This window comes from Panicum virgatum, chromosome 9K, assembly GCF_016808335.1.
Source record: "Panicum virgatum strain AP13 chromosome 9K, P.virgatum_v5, whole genome shotgun sequence".
Classification (NCBI taxonomy): domain Eukaryota; kingdom Viridiplantae; phylum Streptophyta; class Magnoliopsida; order Poales; family Poaceae; genus Panicum; species Panicum virgatum.
In genome coordinates, this window is record NC_053144.1 from 3,110,771 (window position 1) to 3,138,143 (window position 27,373).

General features: G+C 45.9%; 3 protein-coding genes and 1 long non-coding RNA gene across 9 annotated transcripts; 1 reads left to right on the forward strand and 3 right to left on the reverse strand.

Moving 5' to 3' along the window:
• The first annotated feature begins 10,041 nt into the window (after window positions 1-10,041).
• LOC120649364 (probable cellulose synthase A catalytic subunit 2 [UDP-forming]) lies at window positions 10,042-15,817 on the forward strand. Its single transcript, XM_039926149.1, has 14 exons — window positions 10,042-10,555; window positions 10,684-10,879; window positions 11,054-11,301; window positions 11,400-11,499; window positions 11,585-11,771; window positions 12,056-12,322; window positions 12,407-12,752; window positions 12,838-12,975; window positions 13,084-13,209; window positions 13,296-13,508; window positions 13,678-13,933; window positions 14,182-14,384; window positions 14,622-14,972; window positions 15,056-15,817. The coding sequence occupies exons 1-14, from the start codon at window positions 10,523-10,525 to the stop codon at window positions 15,638-15,640; spliced, it is 3,249 nt and encodes a 1,082-aa protein (XP_039782083.1). The 5' UTR covers window positions 10,042-10,522; the 3' UTR covers window positions 15,641-15,817.
• A 2,217-nt stretch (window positions 15,818-18,034) lies between these two features.
• Window positions 18,035-20,176, reverse strand: LOC120649365 (polygalacturonase ADPG2-like). The gene is made up of 3 exons (XM_039926150.1): window positions 19,197-20,176; window positions 18,851-19,079; window positions 18,035-18,742 (listed from the first exon to the last, which is right to left on the reverse strand). Exons 1-3 carry the CDS (start codon window positions 20,040-20,042, stop codon window positions 18,168-18,170), a joined length of 1,650 nt encoding a protein of 549 aa, XP_039782084.1. The 5' UTR covers window positions 20,043-20,176; the 3' UTR covers window positions 18,035-18,167.
• A 3,385-nt stretch (window positions 20,177-23,561) lies between these two features.
• Window positions 23,562-24,340, reverse strand: LOC120648463. The gene is made up of 2 exons (XR_005664955.1): window positions 23,985-24,340; window positions 23,562-23,887 (listed from the first exon to the last, which is right to left on the reverse strand). It is a non-coding gene; the product is annotated as an uncharacterized LOC120648463 (long non-coding RNA).
• A 214-nt stretch (window positions 24,341-24,554) lies between these two features.
• On the reverse strand, window positions 24,555-27,262 carry LOC120649366. Of its 6 annotated transcripts, none has more exons than XM_039926151.1 (9): window positions 26,807-27,261; window positions 26,488-26,667; window positions 26,156-26,257; window positions 25,840-25,935; window positions 25,672-25,764; window positions 25,324-25,356; window positions 25,198-25,248; window positions 24,987-25,077; window positions 24,555-24,899 (listed from the first exon to the last, which is right to left on the reverse strand). In XM_039926151.1, the coding sequence occupies exons 1-9, from the start codon at window positions 27,137-27,139 to the stop codon at window positions 24,883-24,885; spliced, it is 996 nt and encodes a 331-aa protein (XP_039782085.1). In that variant the 5' UTR covers window positions 27,140-27,261; the 3' UTR covers window positions 24,555-24,882. The 6 variants fall into 6 exon arrangements, 3 of the variants coding, with proteins under 3 accessions (XP_039782085.1, XP_039782086.1, XP_039782087.1); XR_005665241.1 differs by lacking the exon at window positions 24,555-24,899 and adding an exon at window positions 25,436-25,555 and having other exon boundaries at window positions 25,059-25,077; XM_039926152.1 differs by lacking the exon at window positions 25,840-25,935.
• Between the last annotated feature and the right edge of the window lie 111 nt (window positions 27,263-27,373).

Genomic DNA, 27,373 nt, shown 5'->3' on the forward strand with positions numbered 1-27,373 from the left:
AAGCGCACTAACATTTATCTATGAGGATTCATACTAGAACTTCCTTAAAAAGCTTATGTAACAACTTCAAAGACTAGGAACCAAATCAAACATCAACCAAATATGCATGCACGTCCTAACCGTCCTCACAAAATAAACAATTGCCAACTATCGTTGGGCTTACGTGGTTAGCACGGTAGCATAACATAGATACGGCTCTCCCTATATAGATAGTCGATACATTCTAACCGTTCTTAACTTATCGAATCGTGGTTAGTGTACCTGCAGAAGATTGACAGAACATATATATATCCAATGAACCTTTCATGCCAGCACTCATGAAAGCGTCCCCAAACATTACCGCTCACTATAGAAGCGGCAGCCATACAATTTCCGCCGTATGGCCAACGTTAACATACGCTACTCAATGGCATATTCACGAGTTCCTTTACTCCCAATATAGTCGACCGAGATTGATATATTGGCAGCAGCTCAAGTAGGCCACTGCTTGAGCGCAGCGTTCGGTTCGCATCGCCGACGGGAAGGTCAGACTCCCTCAGCTGACTGAGTACACTTTACTTCCAATATAGTCAACTAATAGTTGGTATATTGGGAGCACCTCAAGTAAGCCACTGCTTGAGGGCAGCGTTCGGCTCGCATCACCGACAGGAAGGTCAGACTCTCTCACCTGACTGAGGATCCTTACCTTCTTACCTCAACGTAGGTGCGTCGTTACAAAAATTAAGGGTTGCTTGTGAGTATGGTTTGACAAAATGTAAAGTGCTGGAAGTCAGATAACATAAACCATACAATAATAGCCACCTAATAATTTCCCATATATTCCCTAGGACTTTACGTTCTATGCACAATCCTTAACGATTCCAACGTAGTTTTCCAAAACACTTAGTTCTTCCAATTTTATAAGAAAACCAGTTTTTAAGGTTCCAACACCTCTGGCGTACGCTTGTCGCTCTGATACCAGCTGTGGCAGAACCACCTGAATTATCCCGGCTCAAGTGCACAGGCCATCGCCATAAAGGCAACATCAGCTCAAACGCACTTCAAACGGAACAATCCTTGGTCTGTCGGGTAACGTCCCGATACAACCACCGGTTTTCGGATCAAACAAGCATACCCCGCACGAAGGCGAGTCCAGAGATATTACAACCACAAATTTTACAACACAGGCAGTTTCAGTAGTGATTACAAACCAGTTCAAACCATTATTACAAATTCAACTGAAGTAAAGCAGTTATACAAGTCATAACTATAAGTTCAGAGTTTAGACAGCGAAAGATAAAACACGACGGCTACAACACGTCGCAAAAGGACACAAGGCTAGCCCAAGCATGGTATCACTCGTCATTATCATTGCCGGTCGAAGACGTGTCCCACTCTACGGACCAGCCAGGAGGCAAAGAGCATGGATAGGTCAAGCTAGCGATCTGATCCTCAAAACTCATACCTGAAAAAGGTTTTCAACAGCAAGGCTGAGTCCTGAGTACTCTAATACTCAGCAAGACTTAACCGTCCACGGGTCTACTTAACCCACTGTAGCTAGACTATGCAAGGTTCTGTGAGGCCCTGGTTTTCCTTTTGCTGAAAAGCAATAAAGAGTATGTCCTTACTTTCAAGTTTTAGCTTTCAAGATTCTAGTTGATTAACCATTCTATGTAAGCAACTACTATCCAATCATGGTAGAAAACTAAGCAACCATCAAAATTGATAAATAATATTGTTGCTCTTATTACTCTGTGTGGCAAAGGGATCAAGCAATCTCATTTCATCGTGAGAGGCGGACGATTCTGAATCGAAATTCAACATTGCAAGGATAAACCTAGCACACACGTCTGGAACACCGTCGGGTCATTCACAAACAACCGTTGATCTTTCTTTTCGGCTTGTGGATAGGAACACTCTCCTCGACTACAGGGCTCCAAGGTCCACCCGTGCCCGGTCCACCCTTGTCCCTTGAAGTCGTAATGTTGCGCAACATAAAATAAAACCTATCCCTAAGAGAGAGTGTCAGGTATATCCACTCCCCGGTCCAATCGGTTACTAGGCTTGCCGCGTACCATATTTACGGCATATGGCTAGTACTTTCAAAAACTTAACCACCGCTACCACACATCGCGACCTTACAAGTTCATCAACACAGACGGGGTCTCATATAAGGTCATGTTATCGAACACAACCCCGTCTGTCGTCCTTACATTGATAACAGGAAGTAAACAAACAATTCCTATAAAGCTCGCGAGTGACAGGCAATCACTTGACTTTTACCGGTCCTATAAGCTTAGCAAGTAGTCGAACTCAGGTCTAATGTTCAGTACATAGGTTCCTAGGATCATGCATCTAGGGTTTCAATTCAAATCCTAAGAACCGTAAATGCACAAGTAAATAACAGTAAGTGATAATAATTTGAAATATAGGTTATGTCCGGGGCTTGCCTTCTCGGTAGTTGCTAACTATTTCAGCCCTAGGCTCTTCCGAACTTTGGTCCAGGGTTTCAGTTAGTTCAGCAGTGTTCACTTGAGCTTCGAGTTCACCTCCGTCAGACTCCGGAATCAGCTCGTACGTCCCGTCTGACAAAGTAGTCGTATCTATATGTAATGCAAGAACAACATTATAAATACACACATGGGCAATTGTTTATAGAGTAGTTAAATAACAAATTTAACTACACAAGGCATCATGATCAACAGCACACGCACGCTATACCAACTTCATAAATTGAGTGGTGGTTGATTCCTATAGCAATTAAATCCATGTTTGCTAATAAATAAATAACTCAAAGCACAAATAGTAATAAATTTAGCAAAAATTACCCTAAGCAGAACATGAACAAATTAAGCTACCCTGCAAAAATCATGCCAAGACATGTAGCCATTTAATCATAACAATTCATTCCTTCAGACAACACCTAGCACAAGCTTGAATTATACAGGTCAAACTAGAGCAATTCAGAAGCTCAAAATTTAACAGAAGGTTGACACAGAAATGATCTAGCAACTGTGAATTTTTCATGATTTTATCTACAAAGAATTAACTCTGAGAAAATAAATAAAACAGAAAGTAGATTAACAAGATTCATTTTTTCGAGAACTGATGCTCAAACTTCCTGGACAAGCTAAGCTACTAAAAAAGAACATGCAGAAATATTTTCGAGATTTATTACGAACAGAAACTATTTACCATAAATAAAGTCTATTAAACAAGGATTAAATCAAATAAATAGCTACACCAGAGAACTGATCATGAAATTTTTATAGCAAAACTAGTGTTACATGAGTAAACTACCATAAAAGTTTCACTGCAAGACATGGCTTTATACAGTAGTTAAGAAAAAGATAAAAACAACCAACATTTATGCACTAGTAACACAAATCAAATTCTACAGCAAAAACTTGCAACTAAAGCCTAACATGTTATGGTATTACTGCATAGAGCTCTTCAAGAGGATTCCAAAACATCCAGATTTGATATTTTATGAATTTTCTACGAATTGATAATGAATTTCAAAGATCACAACAAACTATTACAAACAAGTCCCTATAGCACTATTCAAATGTGTCACTGACTACGCAGATAACCCCTGGGGTTTTTCAAATTCAAACACCGACGTCCTTGGCCGGGTCAGAGAGGGGAGGCGGGGTTTGACCGGCCGTTTCCCGGCGAGGGGCTCACCGGCGGCGAGGGTGGAGGGGTGCGTGAGCTTCACGGGTTCAAGGCGCACCACTGGGTGGTCTAGGGGTGCGGGGAGGGGCTCGGAGGCGGCGGCTCGACGGAGCAGGGCGTCTCGGCGGCGGAGGCAACCGACGGCGAGGGTGCTCCGGTGAGGGTTGGGCGAGGGGAAGCGGTCTGGGAGCTGCGCCAGGACGAGGCGCGGCTAATGGTGGGGGCTATTGGGGTGGAGCGGGTCTGTGGTGGCGGCTCTGCGGCGGGGTGAGCTCGCGGGGGTTCGGGGTGGTGCGGCGGCGGCGTTCCAAGGCGTGGGAGCGAGGAGAGAGCAAAAGGGTGAGAAGAATCGATTTCTGGGGCTCTTGTAATGCTCGGGCGCTTGCTAGAAGAGGGCGGCGGGCTCTGCACGGGGCTGTCCACGGCGGCATCGCGGTGGCGGCCGCCTGGGCGGCTCTGGAAGCGGCGGGGGTGCGTGGCACGGCCGAGGAGCTCCAGCGCGAGGCAACACGAGGGGGAGGAGGAGCGGCGCGACGCGTGGGCGCCAGCGCGACGGAAAAAGGTGGCCGGGAAGGCCCTCAACGGCGCCGGTGGGCGGCGCTGTCGGTGGGCGGCGGCGAGAAACAGAGCAGGGAGGTGGAGGTGGAAGAAAAGGGCGGTTTTGCAATTTCCAAAAAATTCAGGGACCCCTCTGTAAACAAGCAATAACTTTTAAACCAAAGCTCAAATGGAAAAGTGTCCAAAATGAAAGTTGTTCAACTTTTCAAGATCTACAACTTTGATGTTGAGCAAAAATCTATTTGACCAAAGATTCAAGAGCTAAAATTAAAAACATTGAAGAGGTTTTGAATTCAAAGGAAACTTGTCTTTTTCAATGCAAATTCACTTTAAATTTACACTTAAAAGCAAATTTTGCTGCCATGCATTAAATGCACTGAATTTTTGCAAAAAGACCCTCCACAAAAGCTATAATTACACAACCTATTCAACATAACTAGAGAAAGGACCTTGCATAAAATTATAATTACACATATAACCTTTGTATTTACAAAAAGATCCTTTTCAAGCAATTCAAGCACATGATGCATATAAAATATACACAATTACTGTGCAGACACCTATTTAATTACTGTGCAGACACCTATTTAATTACTGTGCAGACACCTAGGGTGTTGCAGCTATTCTGCCGATGTCAGAAACCAAAGGTGCATCACTTACCATGCTCCCATGTCATCGCGGCTTGTTCTGTATCTGGGTTAGATGCTGCATCCTATGTTTCTCAATATTTCATAAAAGAAGCCGCAGCACAGACTTGGTGTCACAAAATATACGACATTGGTATTCTAGGCCCATTCACTCAAAAAAATCCCCATCCAATGCTCATCCCTGATGCAGCTACGAAGCGGGGCATAGGCCGATGGTAGACACGTCGGATCCGGAACGGAATGGACGAGTCCGAGGCTGGAAAGAAGAAAAAACGTTGCAACTTGTGTGGAGCGGACGGTCACACTTACAAGAAGTGCCCACAGCTTTCAGTACCCACTGCTGCTGCCGAGGCTGGACCTTCCGGGAATCCGATGGATGGATCGGCTCCACCTACAAGAATTCGCTGCATCTAGTTGTGCACGTAACAGCTTGCAATGTATTTGTGTGTACGAAACTAAGTATATTATGTATTTGTCTCGAATTTGGTTGTAACGAATGAAACCTTCAATGTAATATGTTATGTGGTTTAATGAAGGACAAGTTAGGTGCGGTAGGAGTTAGCGGCCGAGATCCTGCCGACGATGATGATGACTACACGCTCGAATAGCTCAAAATTGGAATCATAGTGTATCTAGCTGCGAGTACGAGATCACAGGTTGCCACTGCTCAGCACGGCAATCACGGGTTTCCCAAATGTCGCATTCTTTGCCCAAACATACGTGACAAAAGACGACAACCCAATAGCAGTGCCCTTCCACCATTTCAAAAAGATGTGACAACACGGCAACCACACCAGCTCACCTTCAAAGCAGTCTCTCTAGCGAGGACGACGGACCTGTCATTCTACAGCGAAGGTCTGTGGCGTGTAGTGGGGAAGGCGGCATCTAGGCGCGATCGACCGAGCGGCAGCAATGCAGTGCTGTGAGTCAGCATGCACAGAGATGCATCGAGTAGTCATTTCGAGAATCGAATCTAGCCTTTTCAGTGTTAGGTCATCTAGCCTCTTCACTGTGTTGTCATGTAAGCTTTTTAGGTGCATTTACACTCCACACTCCGGGTATCAGACCATTGTGCGCCTATAAATACTCCGAAGTTTGTGAACTCCCAGCAGCACTCAAACATCAAAGCTCATTGTATACCCAATGTCTGGAGGTGGGTCTAGCGGGAAGAATTACTACGGTTTTGGGAAAGGAAAAGGGGGAAGAAAGAGAGACCCCATAATATGGGAGGGGCCTCTTGGACCTGATTCCTTTCCGGAACCAGTGTTTGAGTTTCCGCCACAGCAAAAGAGTGAATTTACCAATGAAACTCCTCTTCGACAATACGATAACCGTAGAGAACTGTGGCCAAAATGCAGACATGGTGAGGACTGCTTAGTGCAGATGTGCACCGACGGGATGGATGGCGGCCGGCGTTTTTTTAAATGTCCACACACATGGGTAATACTCGGTTGTTTCATTTCTTTTTCTTCAATGAGACACCTTACATGAAATTTGTTTTGCAGTCTTCCGATGCTCCAGAAAACTATGGTTTTACTAGGTGGGTCGATCCTGCACCACTTGATTCTGTTCAGGAGTTCATCGAGTACCTCCAGATAAAGATCTTTGATCTGGAATGCAAGGTGAACCATTATGAGGAAGTGAGCGAGGGTAACATAGACGACGAAGTTGATGATACCAGCAATGCTGCCGGCTCACAGGAAGAACCATGCACTATTCCTTACTACAACTGCCCTTGTCACAAGAAGAAGGGCCCTGCGCCTCCGGCACCACCGCCTGCACTACCTGCAATGGGTGGATACTGCGGAGAAGACTCAACGCAATTTGCTACGTGGGGGTACGGCTACTAGGACTACCCTAGTGCTAGTAACATGTTGCATCGTTGTGTTTGTTCTGTTTTTTTTTTAAATTACCTAAGGCATGTTAGGTTAGTCCGGAATCTGTTTACCGTAGTTTGCAACGGGTTCTGCCATGCCACTGCATGTGTGATGTGTGTTTCATTATCGTTGTATTATGATGTTTGTATCTGATGTTTGTATCTCTGATGTTTATTTGTAATGAGATAGCTGTGGACCGCTTATTTATACACTTCAACGTTCGCCTCTTATCACTCTCGTATTTTCCATTACATACAATAGATGGTATGTTTATACTTCGATGCTCCATTACGACTAAGTACGATTCAAACTCGACATTATGTACATGTCTAGTGAATGCAAAGTTAGGTACGAGACATACATACAAACATAATACAACATTAACAATACTAAATGCGAATACATCTTAAACCGATGAACATCATATGTTATAGATCATGACATGAAATCATCTAGGTCGTTATCCCAGTTGACAGATGGTGGTGCTGCAGGTGGTGTAGTATGGCTCGACGAACCTCTTGCCTTTCCCTTTCTCTCTTTTCTTGATTTACGTTCATGTACAGGGGGAGGAACATCATGTGTTGAAGGCCATGGTTTGGGGGGCATGAAGTCATCCATGTCGTCATCCCAGTTAACACAAGTTTGTGCTGCAGGTGGTGCAACATGACTTGATGAACCTCTTGTCTTTCCCTTTGTCTCTTTTCTGATTCTAGGTTCATGTAAAGGGGGAGGAACATCATGTGTTGGAGGCCATGGTTTCGGGGGCATGAAGTCATCCATGTCGTCATCCCAGTTAACACAAGTTGGTGGTTGAGGTGCTGCATCATGACTCGATGAACCTCCGGGCATCTGTTCTTGCGCAGGCCAAGTACTATCACCCGAAGATCTTATCCACCTCCTTCGTCTAGTTTGCGGCATAAGTCCACCAAAGATACATACCAATTTACGGAAATTTGGTATCGATTTGTTAATCAACTCCGTGTCCTCGGGGTAATCCTAGCATATAATTACACAATAATTTTACTATTTCGTAAATATGGATTACAAATAACGGACGTGATTAGAACTAAATAAGAGTTACCTTAATGTGCATCTCATACACTTCTGGCCGCATCCATATCTTACAATTAGTTTGTAAGAATCCAATAACATAAGGATGATTCGCTAGTTCACATACCCTTATGTATATTTTCCGACGTTCTAGCAGGTGTTCCTTTAAATCTTGCATTGTAATACCTCGAAACAATGTCAAATCTTTAAACTCAACTAATTTGGACAATACCATCTCTATCGTACCATCCGCTAATGGATCCAACTTCTTACTGATTACAAGATGTGTCATGATGTCAAGAAATATACTAGATTTTTCTTCGGTCCATGAAAATCCAACAGAATTGGCGGCAGCCATTGCCTTATGCTACAATAATAATAAGGTACTGTCATTCTAAGTTTACTATTCTATATTTCACTATCCAAAAACTAAATCTATTCTAATTCATAATTATTTTAGAAACAAGTCTATAATAGTTGAGAAATATTGGTTACCTGCTGTTCAGATCCAAAATCCTGCAGGGCTTCGCCGGTTTTTTTACCTCCCTCACCCCTCCTCTCTCTCTCTCCCCTCTCTGGATCTCATGGGCAGAAAATGAGGGCGCAGAGGGAAGGGGCAGAGTTTTATATTTGAGGAGGGAGCCTGCCGCCCGGCAGGAGGGGGGGCGGCAGGCTCCCTTCAAGGACCTTTGCGCAAAATAAATTTATTTTTATTTACATATAAGTCCCTACCGCCTCCCTGCCGGGTGGTAGGGGTATAGAACTGTAAAACCTGAAACCAATAATATATTTCTGTAATTTTTTTTGAAAAATACAAAATAAAAAAAAACGCGCCCGCGACTAGTAGTAGGCTATGCACATCCTCTCCGGAAACCCTATACATCTTTTGGAATATTTTTTCCCACCTTCCATGGTTTGAGATTCGTGCAAAACAATCAAAAAATTTGGATCCACTCTAAACCTAGCTTCTCTCTCTCCCAACTGCTCTTCTCGCCTCGACCGCCGCCGCTCTGCGCGCCCTGCTCGGCCCCACATCGTTGTCTCGCCAGCTCGCCGCCACCAGCCGCCGACGTCGGAGAAGAAGGTGAGGTTCAACATTTTCAAAGTATTAGTTTAACATTTTCAAACGATTGATTTAACATTTTCGAAATATTAGTTCAACATTTTTGAAATGCTAATTCAATATTTTTTAGTAAAATGTTGAATGTACCGTCACATGGGCTTTAATAGGCTTTATAGGTGAGTTGCTACATAGGAGCCCCATCCTCTTTGTCTAAAAAAAGTAGGCTATGCGCCAGTGACTGTGGCACGCTGCCAGTAATTTTTTTTGAGAAATACAGTACAGACGCATACGCTCACAAACACGTACGCACACTCATATCTATGAATACGTGCACGCAACCCTATCCCTATGAGCATCTCCGAGAGACTGAGTCGGCAAATCCTCGAAATTGACGAAGTCACCACGGGCGCTTCGCTGTCGACGTGAACGTCGCCTACCATTGAAAGCACAAATGCCGTTAAATTTTAAAAAATTCGCTCCCACAGGTAGTCGAGCCCATGACCTCGATCAGATGCTATCGAGACTCTTGTAACCACTAGACTACACGCTCTTTCGCCGTTGACTGTAACCTGGTATATAATAGTACAGCTTGTGGTGCGACTGTTAAAATCTTCTAAATGGGAAGCTTTGTTCCTCTAAAAAAAATGGGGAAGCTTTGTAAATTAGCTTGATTCTGCAACTAGCTTTGTAAAAAAACCTATCTTAACGTCATTTGTTTAAGAACGGAGGGAGTACGTTGAAATGCACCTTCGTTACGGACCAAACACTCTTATCCACACCAGCATATCATGGAAGGGCAGGAGTAAACAATAGATCGCGTTTCTTGTAAATTTTGCATTTGGACGACACACGGACACGGTGGACTTGAATTGTTTTGACTGTTGAGCGCATGCGTGCAGCTGTTGCCTGTTTTTTTTTTTTTGAGCAGCAGCTGTTGCCTGTTGATCAAGATGACCCACACACATTCTCAGACATTCATTCCTGTCCTTGCTCCATCACTACTCTGCATCCAAGCAATCACCAGCTGTCCCGCCTTGCCCCAGCCACTGCCACCCGGCCCCACGCGCCCTCTCCAGCTGTACGCCGAACGCGGACGCGCACACCCAACGTCGCTGTCCCGTGGTCCCAGCCCACCTCACCGGCCCCCATCCCGCTATTCCCCCCTCGCTCCCAAAAACTAATCAAACCAAGGGCGGATCAGCTCGGACGCGCACGCGATTCCAGAACGAGTTAATCCGCAAATTCATAGGGTTTATCACCGCCATCCCCGGCTGCTAAACCCGCAAGCGAAGTGATATACACGGGCCGGGCGGGCGCACCGATCCAGTTCACCCGCGGCGGTGTGCGCTGCTCCCCACCCCACACCAATCCACCCCGTCGCCGTCTCGCCGGTGCCGCGTCCCTTTCCTCTCCTCTGGCCTCCGTCGCCGTCCCGCGCGAGCTCCCCGCGTCTAATCCGAGCCGGACGGTGCTACTAGTGCTGCTGCCACCACCGGGGCTTGGGGTGACACCTCCGTCGGCGCGCGAACCCGGGGGGCGATTCGGTGCGGATACGCGGGGGGTTCGCTCGTCCGGGGTCCGAGCAAGCCGAGGAATGCGGTGAGCCGGCGGGGGCCCAGTTGCGGAGTCTCGCTCGGATTGGTGGCCGGTGAGTGATCGGCGCGGGCGCCATGGACGGCGGCGGCAGCAGCAGCGGCGCTGCGGTGAGTGGTTTCGGGGGACGGGGAATGTCGCGGGGTGGGTTTCCTGGTGCGGTGGTTTGTTTGGGGATTGTGCTTGGTCTGAAGGTGTTTTGTGTCGTTTGTTTTTTTTTTCATGTGCGCGTGCGAAGAATTCGGGGAAGCACGGGGCCGGGCAGGTGTGCTGCCAGATCTGCGGCGACGGCGTGGGCACGGCGGCGGACGGGGAGCTCTTCACCGCCTGCGACGTCTGCGGCTTCCCGGTGTGCCGTCCCTGCTACGAGTACGAGCGCAAGGATGGCACACAGGCGTGCCCGCAGTGCAAGACCAAGTACAAGCGCCACAAGGGTAATGCCCTCCTCGCAATCTCCATTGATTTTCGTGTGGTTCAGGTTAATGGGACGTGGTTAGGCTCGAGGAGCAGAGAATAATTCAGTGATTGGCAAATTTATTCAGAGTGTTACCAGAAGCTTGCCCTTTCAATGAATGTGGTAATCAATCAAATTGTGTTGTATTGTTTAGGGAGCCCTCCTGTGCATGGTGAGGAAAATGAGGATGTTGATGCTGATGATGTGAGTGACTACAACTACCCAGCATCTGGCAACCAGGATCAGAAGCAGAAGATTGCTGAGAGAATGCTCACCTGGCGCACCAACTCACGGGGTAGCGATGTTGGCCTTGCTAAGTATGACAGCGGTGAGATTGGGCATGGGAAGTATGACAGTGGTGAGATCCCTCGAGGATATATCCCGTCACTCACTCATAGCCAGGTTGGAGCTAGATTTTGAACTTTTAAGTTGATTTGTGTTACTTATATGTCACATGATGTAACTAATGCTCAGTTTCTTCATATGAGTTCATTGTACAGATCTCTGGAGAAATTCCTGGAGCTTCCCCTGATCATATGATGTCTCCTGTTGGGAACATTGGCAGGCGTGGACATCAATTTCCCTATGTGAATCATTCTCGTATGTTTATCAATCAATAATCATCCTTTTTGTCTACTTTTCTGCATATGTTGTGATCTAATTTGTTCATCTTGTTTCGTACCAGCAAACCCATCAAGGGAGTTCTCTGGTAGCCTTGGTAATGTTGCATGGAAAGAGAGAGTGGATGGATGGAAAATGAAGGACAAGGGTGCAATTCCTATGACTAATGGGACAAGCATTGCTCCCTCAGAAGGACGTGGAGGTGGTGATATTGATGCTTCTACTGACTATAACATGGAAGACGCTTTACTGTAAGTTTAAATATGCTTGTGCATACCATTAACCAGCTTCAAGTGTACCAGCAATTAACGTTTCCTGCATTATCTCAGGCACTAACACTGTTAACAGTACTTTGCACTTTAATGTGTTTGTAAGTCTAAAACTGTATGTGAAATCCTGCCCTTTTGGAAAAAAATTTATGCATTGCTCTGGGATTAATGGCTTATACATTATATGGATGTAAATCTCATCAAATGTGCTGATGCTGACTTTTCATGTCCCTTTTAGTACTAACTTTTGTGGACCCAAATTGCAGGAATGATGAAACTCGGCAACCACTATCAAGAAAAGTGCCAATTCCTTCATCCAGAATAAATCCCTACAGAATGGTCATCGTCCTACGTTTGATTGTTCTATGCATTTTCCTGCACTACCGTATCACAAATCCTGTGCGCAATGCATATCCACTGTGGCTGTTGTCCGTTATATGTGAGATTTGGTTTGCTCTGTCCTGGATCTTGGATCAGTTCCCAAAGTGGTCCCCAATCAATCGTGAAACCTACCTTGATAGACTGGCACTAAGGTGATGTGAAATATTTAGTGTGAATACAGAACTGTCTCCACTGTTCTAATACTGACTATTTCACAATGCTACATCCATTATCAGGTATGACCGAGAAGGTGAACCATCTCAGTTGGCTCCTGTTGATATTTTTGTCAGTACCGTGGACCCTATGAAGGAGCCTCCTCTTGTCACTGCAAATACTGTGCTTTCCATTCTTGCTGTGGACTATCCGGTTGACAAGGTATCTTGCTATGTGTCTGATGATGGAGCTGCTATGCTGACTTTTGATGCACTCGCTGAAACTTCAGAGTTTGCTAGAAAATGGGTACCATTCTGTAAGAAGTACAACATAGAACCTAGGGCTCCAGAGTGGTACTTCGCTCAAAAAATTGATTACTTGAAAGACAAAATCCAAACTTCATTTGTTAAAGACCGCCGGGCAATGAAGGTATATTTGGCTTATATGCGTGTAGGTTTTGGTAGTTCCTGCTGCTGTATGGCATTGATTTCTATTTTGAAAACATACTTGACAGAGAGAATATGAAGAATTCAAAGTCCGTATTAATGGCCTTGTAGCCAAAGCACAGAAAGTTCCCGAGGAGGGATGGATCATGCAAGATGGTACTCCTTGGCCTGGGAACAATACTAGGGACCATCCTGGAATGATTCAGGTGAAGCTCAATTTTGTTGCCAAAAACTATTTGACATTGATTGATTTTCTAGCACACATTGATTATTAGTCTAAGCACTTTTAAGTCCAAAATTGTGGTCATTCTTAGGTTTTTCTAGGTCACAGTGGAGGCCTTGATGCTGAGGGCAATGAACTTCCTCGTCTGGTTTACGTGTCTCGTGAAAAACGTCCTGGATTCCAACATCACAAAAAGGCTGGTGCCATGAATGCGCTTGTGAGTGGCTAAACACTATATATGTCGAATGGTATCTTGTTAACTTTTATAACTTGGATATAATTGAAGTTGAATGCTTTCTTCAGGTTCGTGTATCAGCTGTCCTTACTAATGGGCAATACTTGTTGAATCTTGACTGTGATCACTACATCAACAATAGCAAGGCTCTCCGAGAAGCTATGTGCTTCCTTATGGACCCAAACCTAGGAAGGAGTGTCTGTTATGTCCAATTCCCTCAGAGGTTCGATGGCATTGATAGGAATGACCGATATGCAAACAGGAACACTGTGTTTTTCGATGTAAGCTAGCAATATCCTTTTAAAATATTTCTGGGCATCTCACTTTCTCATTTTCGTGAGCATAAAGAAAATTCGATGAATTAGTGCTGCTAATACTTGTTATGTGATGATTTTTTTGAGAATTCCAGTGAATGTGCCAGGTAATTATCTGTATTTCTGTTTGCTGCAGATTAACTTGAGAGGTCTTGATGGTCTTCAAGGACCAGTTTATGTGGGAACTGGTTGTGTGTTTAACAGAACTGCCCTATATGGTTATGAGCCTCCAATCAAAAAGAAAAAGCCAGGCTTCTTCTCTTCACTCTGCGGGGGAAGGAAAAAGACATCAAAATCTAAGAAGAAGAGCTCGGAAAAGAAGAAGTCACACAAACATGCTGACAGTTCTGTGCCAGTATTTAATCTTGAAGATATAGAGGAAGGGATTGAAGGTATCATTGAGTTGATTTTATTTTTCATTAGAGTATGCCTGCTTTCAATTTTTTTTTTTGAAAGAAAGATGCCTGCTTTCAGTATTGCTGATTGTTGGAGATGGCTATTTCGGTGCCCATCCATTTACTATTTTTATCTGCTGTAAATGTAACATACTGTAGACACCTAGAGCTGCCTTTCTTTATTCCCTCTACTTTTACCTTGCACTTGTTCTAAAAAAATACGTTTCACTTCACTTTCATGATAGGTTCTCAATTTGATGATGAGAAATCGCTGATTATGTCTCAAATGAGCTTGGAGAAGAGATTTGGCCAGTCCAGTGTTTTTGTAGCCTCTACTCTGATGGAATATGGTGGTGTTCCACAATCTGCAACTCCAGAGTCTCTTCTGAAAGAAGCTATCCATGTCATCAGCTGTGGCTATGAGGACAAAACTGACTGGGGATCTGAGGTAATGACTCCTTAACTCCTAAAGTTACAACTTATAACATCAGCATTGCTGATGCTTGTGCTATTACTTGCTACTTGCATGTACAAGGAAGTATTGAGATACGAATTGATGTTTTGTTGTCTGGTCTACACATACAATTTTTGAATTTTGTGATAAATATCTGCTTCTGTTGTTGCAAATGATCAATTGAAGAGAAAAAGTTTATTCACTGTAAATCTTCAAAATGGTTAATTGCAGATTGGATGGATCTATGGTTCTGTTACAGAAGATATTCTCACTGGGTTCAAGATGCATGCTCGAGGCTGGCGATCGATCTACTGCATGCCTAAGCGACCAGCTTTCAAGGGATCTGCTCCTATCAACCTTTCAGATCGTCTGAATCAAGTGCTTCGATGGGCTCTTGGTTCCATTGAAATTCTATTCAGCAGGCATTGTCCCATATGGTATGGCTATGGAGGACGGCTTAAATTCCTGGAGAGATTTGCTTATGTGAATACCACAATTTATCCACTCACCTCAATCCCACTCCTCCTATACTGCATATTGCCAGCTGTTTGTCTTCTCACTGGGAAGTTCATCATCCCAGAGGTAAAGCACATGCATTTACCTACTTGTGCTAGCAGAATTACGAAAGAATTGATATTGACTTTTTTCCTCATTTTGGAATGCAGATTAGTAACTTTGCGAGTATTTGGTTTATATTGCTATTTATTTCTATCTTTGCCACTGGTATCCTTGAGATGAGGTGGAGTGGTGTTGGCATTGATGAATGGTGGAGGAATGAACAGTTTTGGGTTATTGGTGGTATTTCTGCCCATTTATTTGCTGTCTTCCAAGGTCTCCTGAAAGTACTTGCTGGTATCGACACCAGCTTCACTGTCACCTCTAAGGCCACTGATGAAGAAGGCGATTTTGCCGAGCTCTACATGTTCAAGTGGACAACGCTTCTGATCCCACCAACCACTATTTTGATCATCAACCTGGTTGGTGTGGTTGCCGGCATTTCCTATGCGATCAACAGCGGCTACCAGTCGTGGGGGCCTCTCTTTGGGAAGCTCTTCTTTGCCTTCTGGGTGATTGTCCACTTGTACCCCTTCCTCAAGGGTCTCATGGGGAGGCAGAACCGCACGCCCACCATTGTTGTCGTCTGGGCCATCCTACTCGCATCGATCTTCTCCCTGCTGTGGGTTCGCATCGATCCATTCACCACCCGGGTCACTGGTCCTGATATTGTAAAATGCGGCATCAACTGCTAGAATGGTCGAAAATATTAGGAATGTAATTGGCACCCATTGTGTTGTAAGTTATCAGCGGGTGACACTTTCTATTATGGTAGGAACTCAGTTGTCAGAACTTTACTTTCGTATGCACTAATATGTACCTTGGATATCGGTTACCGATAAGTTAAAATCACTGCCTTGTTTGGAAGTGTCTTGACAGTATCTAATTGGAAAAAGCTATATAACAACATGTCGCTCTCACGCTGGAGGGCGCGACCTGCTGCGGTCCCTCATCAGATGAAATTAGACTGCCGTGGCCAATTTATTTTTAGGTAAAGACTTTGTTGCGGCCGGTCGTAAATTTGCTCGACTGCACGGTGTCTAAAATTTGCTGTTCATCTTCGATCGGACACGCAATATTTATCAGGGGCCATGTCCGTGAGCTATCCCACCGAAGTCACATTTACAATACTGCATGGCAGTCTAAGTTAGCTCTCCACCCGTGAGCTATTCCACCGAAATCACATTTACACTACTGCACAGCAATCTAAGTTAGCCCTCAACCGTGCAGGATGGCAGTCTAAGTTAGCTCTCCACCCGTGAGCTATTCCACCGAAATCACATTTACACTACTGCACAGTAGTCTAAGTTAGCCCTCAACCGTGCAGGGCATGACACGTGCAAACGACCTCAAAACTTAAAAAAGTTGTAGTTCTTAAACAATACATCAAATTCAAATTCTGATTGCGTAACTGTATCTCTTTCGAGGAGATCTTCAAAACAAGACCCCACTTGAATATATTTCGACGATACTTTTCAAAACACATAAGTTGCTTTATGTACGTGAAAAAATGCCAAAATCAATTAGTTAAAATACTCAATCGATATGCTAAAATTGCCTATTATTGATCATGCGATCAATATTCACCTACCTAACAAAATTGTTTACCATTATCCACTATTGATACTAAACATTCTATCTTCACAATATGAACACCAATATCCACTTAACTGAACTCGGGCATGCAAAAGCAATATTATGTAAACCCATGAGCATTTTTTGCAAACATCATAAGCAAATTAGAATATGCGAAAAAAGTATTTTCTCTCGAAAAAATCATATCGTTAAAACATAGTGGTGTGAGATCTTGTTTTGAAGCTTTTATTGAAACGAATACAACTGTGCAATCGGATTTTGATTTCGATGCTCGGTGTTGAAACTATAGCATTTTTTATCTTCAAAATTATGTGCATGCATGCGCTGTTGGTTCTGTCATTGTCCCTCACATGCATGCAACACTCACTGTCCGAACGGCCGTACGGCCAGTCTGATTTACGGCCGGCTGTAAATTAGTCGTGTCCTTATTTTTATATTGTTTGAGGTAAAAAAATAAAGTTTATTAGACGACAGATCACGCTAGCCATCGATCGCGCGGCCCAGCAACCAGCTCCCGGGGCCTATCTCTTTTTCTCTCTAAAAATATTTTATCTCACTCATATAAGCTCCGTTTTGAGAACCGATTGCACCACAGTAATCTACTCGACGAGCCGAACAAAACTAGATCTCACTTACATATGTTTCGACCACATTTTGCAACAGTGTCAAATTACTATATACTATAACATAAGTTACACAGTGTTATATACATAGGTTGTCATACTTCTAATATACAAGTTGCCATAAAAAATAACATTTCATTTATATGAGTTTGTCATAAAAGCAGAGTATCCACTAACAACTCATGTGCCAACTTATGTGTAGGACATCCTTCTGTATTGTGTGGCAAATTATGTGTTATATGTGTAGCAACTTATATTTACAACACCCTTCTGTGATTGTGGCAATTTATGTGTTATATGTGTAGTAACTTATGTGTAAGACACCTCCTATTTTCTGACAACTTCTATATTACAAGTGTGACAACTTAGTATAAGATTTTTTTTGTCAACTCGTGTGCATGACACTTTTTCTGGTCTTTGTGACAACTCCTGGACATAACAAAGTATGATTTCATGGTAAATTTCTTTTTTTTCTTGACAACTTACACAAGAAAATGCTATTTTTTGTTGCAACTCTTATTTTACAAGTGTGGCAAGTTATGTGTAGACACTTTGACAACTTATGTGATAGTTTATAACAACTTGGCATGAGTGAAAAACATATCAAAATATATGCAAGTGGGATCTAGTTTTGTTCCCCTCGTCGCACAGAACGCAATGGTGCAAACGGTTTCAAAAACGGAGATCATATGGTGGAGATAAATCATTTTTTTTCTATAAAAATACATAGACCCCACTTTTTTTTGGACAACACACCACCGCTGCTCTCCCGACAGCGACAAGTCGCGCGCTCCCACCCAGCACGACCTGTCGCGCGTTATCTTCGTCCTATCTAATTATGTACGGCCCTCACCATGTTGGTTTAGTGTATAAATCCAAATCTCATCTGCCAATATCAGATGCATTAACCCTGGATTTATAGGAATCTTACAACAGGAATTCCAGATACAGTAACGAACACTACCATTTTAGTATTTTACTACTACTTTATGTACACCCGCTTTTAAATGCTGCTCAATTCCAATCCCTCATACTCGTAGTTTTTGGCAGTGCAGGGCTGTGGGATAACGGTCCCCGATTTCCTCCATTTTGCATTCTGGCAGGTGCTTTCTGTGGCGCCCTTCCCGCCCTGCATCTTCAGGTCAATGTTCTGCAAGGTGATGCCATGGCATGGGACATGCTTACTGCACTTCAGTTTAATGGCGTCCTTGGTAATTGTTGTCCCCCTAATGTTCTTGAATACCACATTGCTAACCTCCACTGCTGACCTCTGTTCTTTGCATGGCTTATTCTTGTCGCAATAGTTTTGATCGATGATTATCGGGTTCTTGACATTATACATGATCATATTTTGAAATGTGATATCCTTGGCATACCCGCTTCCTCCCTGGTATGTCTTGATCCGTGCTCCATTGGTTGTGCCGTATAACTGCACTGTATCTATGATAATGCCGGATACTTCAGCTCTCGAGTTGTCATCTCCCAAGCTTCCTATGCTGATTCCGTGACCCGGTCCGCACACAACTTTTGAGACATGAAGATTATGCGTCCCGTGTTCAATTGATATGCAATCATCTCCTGCAAAATCCATGGCAAACAAGCAGATTATTCAGTAAAAGAGAAACCCAAAGGTACAAAACCATTTGATTTATGATTTTGAACTGTTAATTTGTCGATGCTACTTACCAGTCTTGATCTTGCAGTCCGTGACCTTCACATCTTTGCTGCGAGTGATGTGGATGCCGTCGGTGTTTGGGCTCGTGCCAGGTGCAGTAATAGACAAACGTGCCAGGTGCGCATTGGTGCAGTCTTCCACCGACACGTGGATTTGCTGGCTGTTCACAATTTTCAGATCCTCCACCCTCAAATTCGTGCAGAAGTGGAACGAGAGAGCGGTTGGAGCCTCCTTGCACGGCTGCACAGAAAAGTTGTGCTAGGTCAGGACACTTTCGAACTTAAATCTATAATTAATTATCAAAAAGTTTAAATTTATAATTAATCAGATCATGTGAAGGATTGGCACCACACTTACGAGAGCCTTGTTGATCTTGCACGAGTGCGGCCACCACTTGTTGCCGTTGCCGTCGATGGTCCCGCCGCCATTGACGATGAGCTTGTGGACGCTCCTGAACACGATCCAGAGCCTCCTGTCCCTGTCGCTCCAGTCCGCCCTGTTCGGCGACGCCACCAGCGTGCCCTTCACCGTGAGCGTGACGCCGGACCTGCACGGGCCGTGGAGGGTGACGAGCTTGAGCAGGTAGCGCCTGCCGCCGGGGACGAGCACGATGGCCGGCCGCGGCGAGGCGCACGCCGCCTTCCACGCCCTGGCGAGCGCCTGCGTGTCGTCGTGCCTCCCGTCGCCGCGGGCGCCGTAGCGGTCGAGAGCGAACACGCTCGAGCCCAGCGGCCTGGCCCTGGTCCCGGCGGCGGCGGCGGCTGCTCCGTCGACGGAGGTGCCGTTGGTCGTGCCCGGGGCCTCTAGAGCGCCGGGCGCGAAGAGCCACGCGAGGAGAGGCGCCGCGAACACGAGACGCGACGCCAGTGTCAGAGCCGCGAGCGCGTCGCCGCCGTAGCGGTCGAGGCTGAGCACGCCCTGCGACGAGGAGCCCGGCGACCCGCCCCCGATCCCGGCGGCGGCGCCGTCGGCAGAGCTGACCAAGGAGCTCGCGCCCTCGGGCGAGGTGCCATTAGTCGTCGTGCCGCCCGCGGACTCTAGCGCGCCGGCGGGCACCACGAGCAGCGCGAGGAGAGGCGCCACGAACACAAGACGCGGCGACGCCATTGGCGGCAGAGCTAGCTTGTGCCAGCCAACGCAGTTGCTCTGCTTTCGCGTTGGATTGCTGGATGGCGTGGTGACCAAGGAGCATGCCCATGGCATATATGCGCGGGAGCTCGAGCCATGGAATCTGGGAGGTGAGGCGAGATGGGGGGTTGCGTTGCTTGCGAAGAAGAGTAATGCGGGAGAGTTAGGTTGGCAGATGTGAGTTTCGGAATTTGGAGTGTGCACGCAGGTGATGGATGCGTCGCCATGCCCATGTGCGCAGGTTGCGGGGGTAAAAAACAAGAACAACTTGAGCCGTTGCCTGCCTGCCTACCGTACAGCGTGCTACTGGGCAGTGGACGCTCTCCACACTCCAGTGGTTCGGCACACCGGCCTGATTCAAGTGACCTGAGAGCCTGAGACAAATTCCAAGAGCTTACACTAAGTTTAACTGCAATGTTTCGCTGCTACAAGTTTGGGAGTGCATGCCATCTTCTCTACCTACGATTCCTTGCCAATTATGAGGCCTCTCATTGGGCCACATCACCCGAAAAAAATCGGCCGTCCGATCGGGCCATCCAACGGCCTCCGCCCGAGCCCCGCCGCGTGCGCGCGCGCCGCTACTGCCCCGTCCCCGCCGCCGTGGAGGTCCCGTGCCGCCCTGGAGCCCCCCCGGAGGCCCCACGCCGCCGTCCGCCCGCCACTGAACGGCAGACCCGCCGCCATGCGCAACCGCCACGGCCGCTGGCGTGTCCTTGCCGGATCCGGCGCCCGCGGAGCGGCCGCCCGCGGAAGGGGAGGGGAGCCGCCGCCAGCGCCAAAGAGGGACTGGGACAGGGAGGGGCCGGCGGCGCTCGGGAAGAGGGAAAGCCGGCGAGCGCGGCGAGATGGCCCACCGCCACCTGCTCGTCCTCGGCACCTTGCCCTTGCTGCCACCGCCGCCGCGGCCGGGAAGAGAGAGAGGGAGAGAGTGGGGAAAGACCTAGGGAGGGGAGGGGCGCAGGGCACCACGGCACCGCGCGCAGCCCTCGCCCGCGCTGACCGCCGCCGCGCACCCTGCTGGCCGCCGCCAAGAGCTCCCTGTTGACAGTGCCCATCCCCATCTCGAGCTCCCCCTCCCTTCCTCTCCTCCCACAAGTGGAGGACCCTCCCTCCCACGCTTGGGAGCAGCTCGAGCTTTTGGGCATGGTGGTGATGGGGAGATTCCTGCGCGACGAGTTCACACACAGGCTGTTTGCTCGGCAAAACAACAGGGACAGCAAGAGAGGAGAGAGAGAGATTGGATGATTTTGGCTAAGGAGCGGCGGAGAGGATAGATAGCAGGCCAGATTAAAAAAAATATTAGGGTTAATTGGATCTGTGCCATTACAATTCGTCTATTTTGAAACATGCCATTATAATTTTCCCTCTATCTGGCTCATGGCATTTTCTACACTTCCGGTAATATTGGGCCCACTTGCAGACTGTAGTATACGTATAAAGCTATCGTATGGCTCAATCTGCTCTTGGCTCCTCAGATAAGATCGGAGCTGGGCGCATAGAGCCGTCGTCCTCCTCCCTTCTCCCAGTCGGCTTACACCGGCCGGCCTCATCCGCTCGCGTGCGCCGTCGCCGCCGCCTCCAAGCTTGTAGTAACCTGCTGGCCCCGCCGTCGGGGCTCGTCTGGCGGCGCTCCCCAGCCGCGCAGCACCGACGTGAGGCGCAAGGAGTGCATCCTGCACCACGCCCCTGCTCCAGGTCCGTCAGCATCCACACGTCGACGGAGCCGCCCGAGCAGTCGTGGTGTGCCGTGGCCAGGCAGTTGTTGAGCTCCGCCAGACTCAGGTGCGCGCGCGCAGGCGTGGTGGCAGCCGCCGGCGCCGGAGGAGGAGAGCGGGCCACGGAGGACAAACAACCTCCATGCCTCCGCGCCGAAGTCGAACGAGTCGACAGCGTCAAACTTGGTGGCCTCGATGGATATATGCTCCTCCCCGATGGATCGGCTGGAAGCACCTCTTCTTCCCGCTCGACGGCGTTCCGTCCGGCGTGCCGTTGCCGCCGGGCTCACTCTTCAAGTCACCTTCCCAGCCTCCGCGGCCGATTTCTATGCACATAGCGAGCATCTCCCTTCCCCTTAATGGCTGAGCATCTCCCTCCACTACATGGATGCTGGCACATCACTTAGATCAGCCCCTAAGGACCGCCGTGCGGCCGTCCAAGACAGACCGCGGCAACGCCGGACAGGCGGGGCCGGACCGGTGCGCCGCACGCGCGGCCGGCAGGGCGGCAAATCGGAGCGTAGCTGCTCGCGGATGCGCAGGGTCAGAGCGCCGCATGCGCAGCCGGCTGGCCGGTCGAGCTGGACCGCAGCTGTGCGCGGACGTACGGGGCTGGGCTATCCAGCCGCCATTGGAGCCTCTGCGAGCTTCACCCCCAACACTGATGAGCACCTCCGACTGACCCTCGTTGCCTTTCGACCCCCAAAACGGATCCCCATGAGCTTCTCGACCCACCCAGCCCTATTACCCACTCTATTGCTCGCCACGCCGCCGGGAACGAGGCGCCGCCGCGTCGGCCGGGCCGCCGTTGAGGCGCTCTCGTAGCGAGCCGCCCCGCGTGGCCCTGCGTCGCGCCTTCGCGCGCCGCTATCTCCCCATGGAGCGCAGGACGCGGATCAGCCCGGCCACGCGCCGGCAGGGGGGCTGCGCCGGTGCCAATGCTGCGGCGGCTCGCGGCCGCCGACGGTGAGGATCTCGCAACGCGAGCGGACGAGGCCGGCTGGCCGGGTGTAAGCCGACTGCCATAAGGGAGGAGGACGGCTCTGTGCGCCCGCCTCGATCTTATCTATGAGCAAGGGCATATTGAGCCATATGACATCTAAATACGTATACTACGGTCTGCAAGTGGGACCAACATCGTCGGAAGTGTAGAAAATAGCATGAACTGAGTAGAGGGTAAATTATAATGGTATGTTTCAAAATAGACGAATTGTAATGACAGAACTCAGAACTTAGAAAATTGTAATGGCACGGATCCAATTAACCCAAAATATTATTACTACACAGTTCTACAAGGCTCTGAATATGTGGATAGAAAGCGTCCGATATTTTCTCTCGACGCCCGAGTCCAAGCATTACTCCAAAACTACTGCCTCCATCTCAAAATATTTGCATTTCTAGATTTAGGTATGTATACCAAGATAGTACATGAAAAATAATACTTTTACCCCTAAAAAGAGCCTCTCTTCTATTATCACCGGAAACACCACGCAGCCTTGCTGCGCGAGACCTGATTTGTACCATTTATTTGTATTATTTGAAACTTTATTTGAAACATGGAAGAATGATGTAATTAGGTTGATATAAAATTTTTAAAAGGTTGCTATGTATGTAAGACGATTTGGTCAATTTATTCTCTCCGTTTTTTTTGGTTTGGTCGCAGGTTATTGCTGCACTAACTATTAGTAGGTTGAACAACCTGTGTAGTCGAACAACTGTATAGCATTACCATGTAAGGATGTGTTTTTATTTTATACGTGCATGAGATTTTTAAATGTTTGTCACAGGCTAAACACTTTTTTGGCCATCGGGGTCAGGGACCTGGACACCTATAGAGTAATAGGGTGATATAGCACAGCACAAGAGGCGCCAGATATACAAATAACTAGTTGAATACCCCACGCGTTGCTGCGGGATTTCATTGCAAAAATGTTGAAGTTGAGTGTGTTGAAAAGATAGAGTTATGAAGTTGCAGCCAATTTTAGTATTGCAGATATATGGCATGTTTGTATATAAGAAATGATTAAATATGGAAGTCGATGTACATATAAGAAGTTCTAGTTGCATAAACCGATAAAAAGAGGAACCATAATAGTTATGATAAGGATACGTAAATTTTATTCCGGGAGGAAATGGAAATATCCGCATCATTTTGTGAAGCAAGAGATTGGACTTTGTATTGACTCTCTTGGATAATTGAAGTTTCTGGATTTTTTTAAAAAAAATTAAGTGTGAGCAACGCAATTGTGTGAAATGTTGATAATCGGAAAGAATATATTTTGTTTAATAGTTTTATTAGTACCTATGTTTCATTGGACCAATGTAGATATTTTGAATTGGTTATGGATTCTCCACCATCGTGATCTGTATTACTGTAGTATAATAGGATGTTAGGAATGGGTGTGACAAAAATGCATGAGGGATGTCAGCACTTACATTATTTTTTTAACATTTTGTTGCTAATTCTGTCATAAAAATTGTTCATATGGCAATATAAAACCAAGTAAAAAGGTAAGAAATCTTAGTGGGTTGCGGAAGGTCAAGATATGAGCTTTCATTCAGATCCAATGGTTGAAATAAAATGATGATGTGGCTTCACCACAAGTGAGAGAAATAGCTATTAATGACTCTTAGTGGGTTGCACTTATATAAGATATATAGATACTTGACAAAAAAAAATTCATTGGCTGTAATAATACGACAAAACACACACCCTCTGTGTCAACCCAATGGGAAAAATAGTGATTATTTTGCGAGACACGTTCAAAAATTCTATGCACGGATAAAATAAAAATACACCTATACATGCTAATGCTACGCAGTTGTTCCACCGTACAGGTGATCCATGCACCAATTTGTCACACATACGTCGGAACCTTAAAAAATTAAAGAATGTACCAACCTAAATACGTTCTTCTCCCATTTATCAAATAAAGTTTCAGAACATATAATCAAATGGTACAATACAGGTCTCGCGCAGCAAGGCTGCGCGGCCTTTCTAGTAAGCATACTAACATTAGTTAATACTGGGAACGAAGTAAACACTGGATCAAGTGTAGAAATTATACATCAACTTCCATTGCCAGCATCTTTCGAAAAAAAAAACTTCCATTGCCAGCAGTTTCTTATGATCTTATCCTTTACATGGCAATAACCGGGCTCACCCCTGCTTCATGTACTGTGACCTCTGAATTGTTCTGTCAAGTAGATGTAGAACCTAATAAAAGTAGAATTGCACAAATTATGTTAGAACACACGTCTTATCTGGTTATATGAACATGTAATCTGACAAATTTGTGCATACTTTTGTAGGGGTCGAGGGGGATTAAGCCGATTTCTTTTGCAATGTCCAACTTCTTTTTGGCATAATTGTAATATGTCTTCCGTTTTGGAATCTGAAAGTAAATTCAGGCTTAGCCTCCACATCAATCAGCAATATAAAGTCAATCCTAACATGCATTAAACCTTGAAGAGCGCTACATCTAACATCTCAGAAAGAAAAAGAATCCACTAACAAATTTTTTGACAGCCTCCATGATCAACTGATAAGCTACACCTTCTTCAGCCTATAGATAGACACAGGTTGCTTTAATATGAAGAAATATTCTAGTTAGACTTTGATCTCAGACAAATGAAGCTACCTTTTCATCAATGTGAGCCAAGTGGGTGTTATACTTGACAAAGGACAAATGAAAGAATTAGATACTGATGATAAAACGAGAGAGTGAATAACAACTTTGAAGGGTAGCGTACACGATGTTCCACAGGGCCAGGATTCGGATCATCGCTCTCAAACTCAGATTTCCATTCAAATCTAAACAAGGTATACTTTCCTACATATTACACTTCCTTCAAAGCCTCTTTATAATTCATCTAAGCAATGAAGGAAATAAAAGTTTTTGTCATCAAGCACATAAATCTGGAATATAAATGGAAAAGAAGGAGCAGCACAAGTTCATTAATTCGGTGTATTCAGGCAAAAAATTTACCTTCTGTTTAGCAACCCTCTTCCAAATCCCAAAATAGAAACCAGCAAAGTATTTATACCAAGTATTATCAAACTGAACGCTCCACATGAATTCCTGAATAAATAAAAAATATCATATGCCATCATCAATTTGCAATACCCACTAAATTAATATGTGAGAGAGTATTACAGGGAAGCCATAGTGAATTCGATCCGTAAAAACGTAGGAAAGTTCTGCTGTGATCTTCGGCATGTGGTAGAAGACCAAACTCTCAATTTTTGAACGCTAAACAACAAAACAGCTTTAGGACGTGACATGTGAAACTTCATAGCATCAAATACATTAGAATAAACAATGCTGATTAGTCACAGCAGACTATTTTAGGATGTTTACATTACATGATTTGTCTGTAAGAAAGAAATCAATCAACTGCGCATGACAAAAAGGGCAATCAGACCATGAGAACATATAACTCGAATTTTGCAATTTGTCACATCATGCATACCTTAGTGTTACTTAGTAACTTTTCCCATAACTGGACAAATTCTTGGTCACCCTCAAGGGTACTACAGGCTTTTCGGTAATCTTCCCACTCCTCATACTCCCCCTGCACAATGAAAACGTTACCTATGACTAACCGGTGTGATGTTCCATAAATTTTCGCTAAAGTTCTTTCCTGAAGTATATCCAATGCCAACCTATCTAGAAATGAACAAAAATATTTCCTGAAGTTCTAAACAAACATGATAATGAAACACCAACAAAAACAGGTTTAGCACCTTAAACTATGGAATATAATTGAACGATGAAACTTGCATACAGCTAAATGCTACCTACATTATTACGAAGCATAAGCCGCTGGTAGTCTTGAAAGCGGGCATAGTTGCAGTATTGAGGATCGAAGTACCAGTCAAATTTGTTCTCATACAACTTGAAGTACCCGTTGTCTTCAAGAACATTTGGTGGGTATCTTGCTTTCAGATTTGCATCGTCAATTTCCCGATGTTCCTCCTTTATCTACAGATATAAGGCACATAAAGCAAACTAAATATATACCAGAGCAGATGCTTCAAACTAAAATAAAAAAATGGATAAATTTGTATGATCTTGTCACCCCATCTGAATATCTGACGCTCTGGTGATAACAGATACCCACCATATGAGCTCTGATCCGGCACAAGGCGAGCCGTTGGTTCATCTCCCGGCGCTGCTTGTCATCACAGTGAACCCAAAAATCGTCGTCGTCGTTATCAGGGAGGCGACGGTTCAACTGTTGAAGCTGAAGATACCAATCAATCTTCTCGTCGAGCGTATCCTGATCCCAATCAAGGCCTTCGAGTTGCTCCGGCCCTTCTTGGACAATAATCATGGCAGAAGCGTCATCCTCTTCGGCCTCTCCGATATCCCCACAGGCAGAGGTCGGTGTGCTTTGGATCTTTGTCTTCTTTTCACCTGTCCATGCGCTTGTTACCTCCATCTGCCGCCGCATCGCCCTAAACTAATCTTCTTCTAAACAGGATCCCCAGACCCTAACCCGCCCTGCCGACGCGATTCGAGCCGAACCCTGGGATCGGTTTTGACGATGCAGAATTGAAGAGGCGAGGGGCTCGACTGTGGGGAGTAGAGTACGCTAGCAAGCAAAGCAAATCTAATCTCGTGGGCTACTTCTTTTCACTTTTCGGCCCAAATGAAGGCCCGAGTACGAGAATGTTTGGCGCGCACG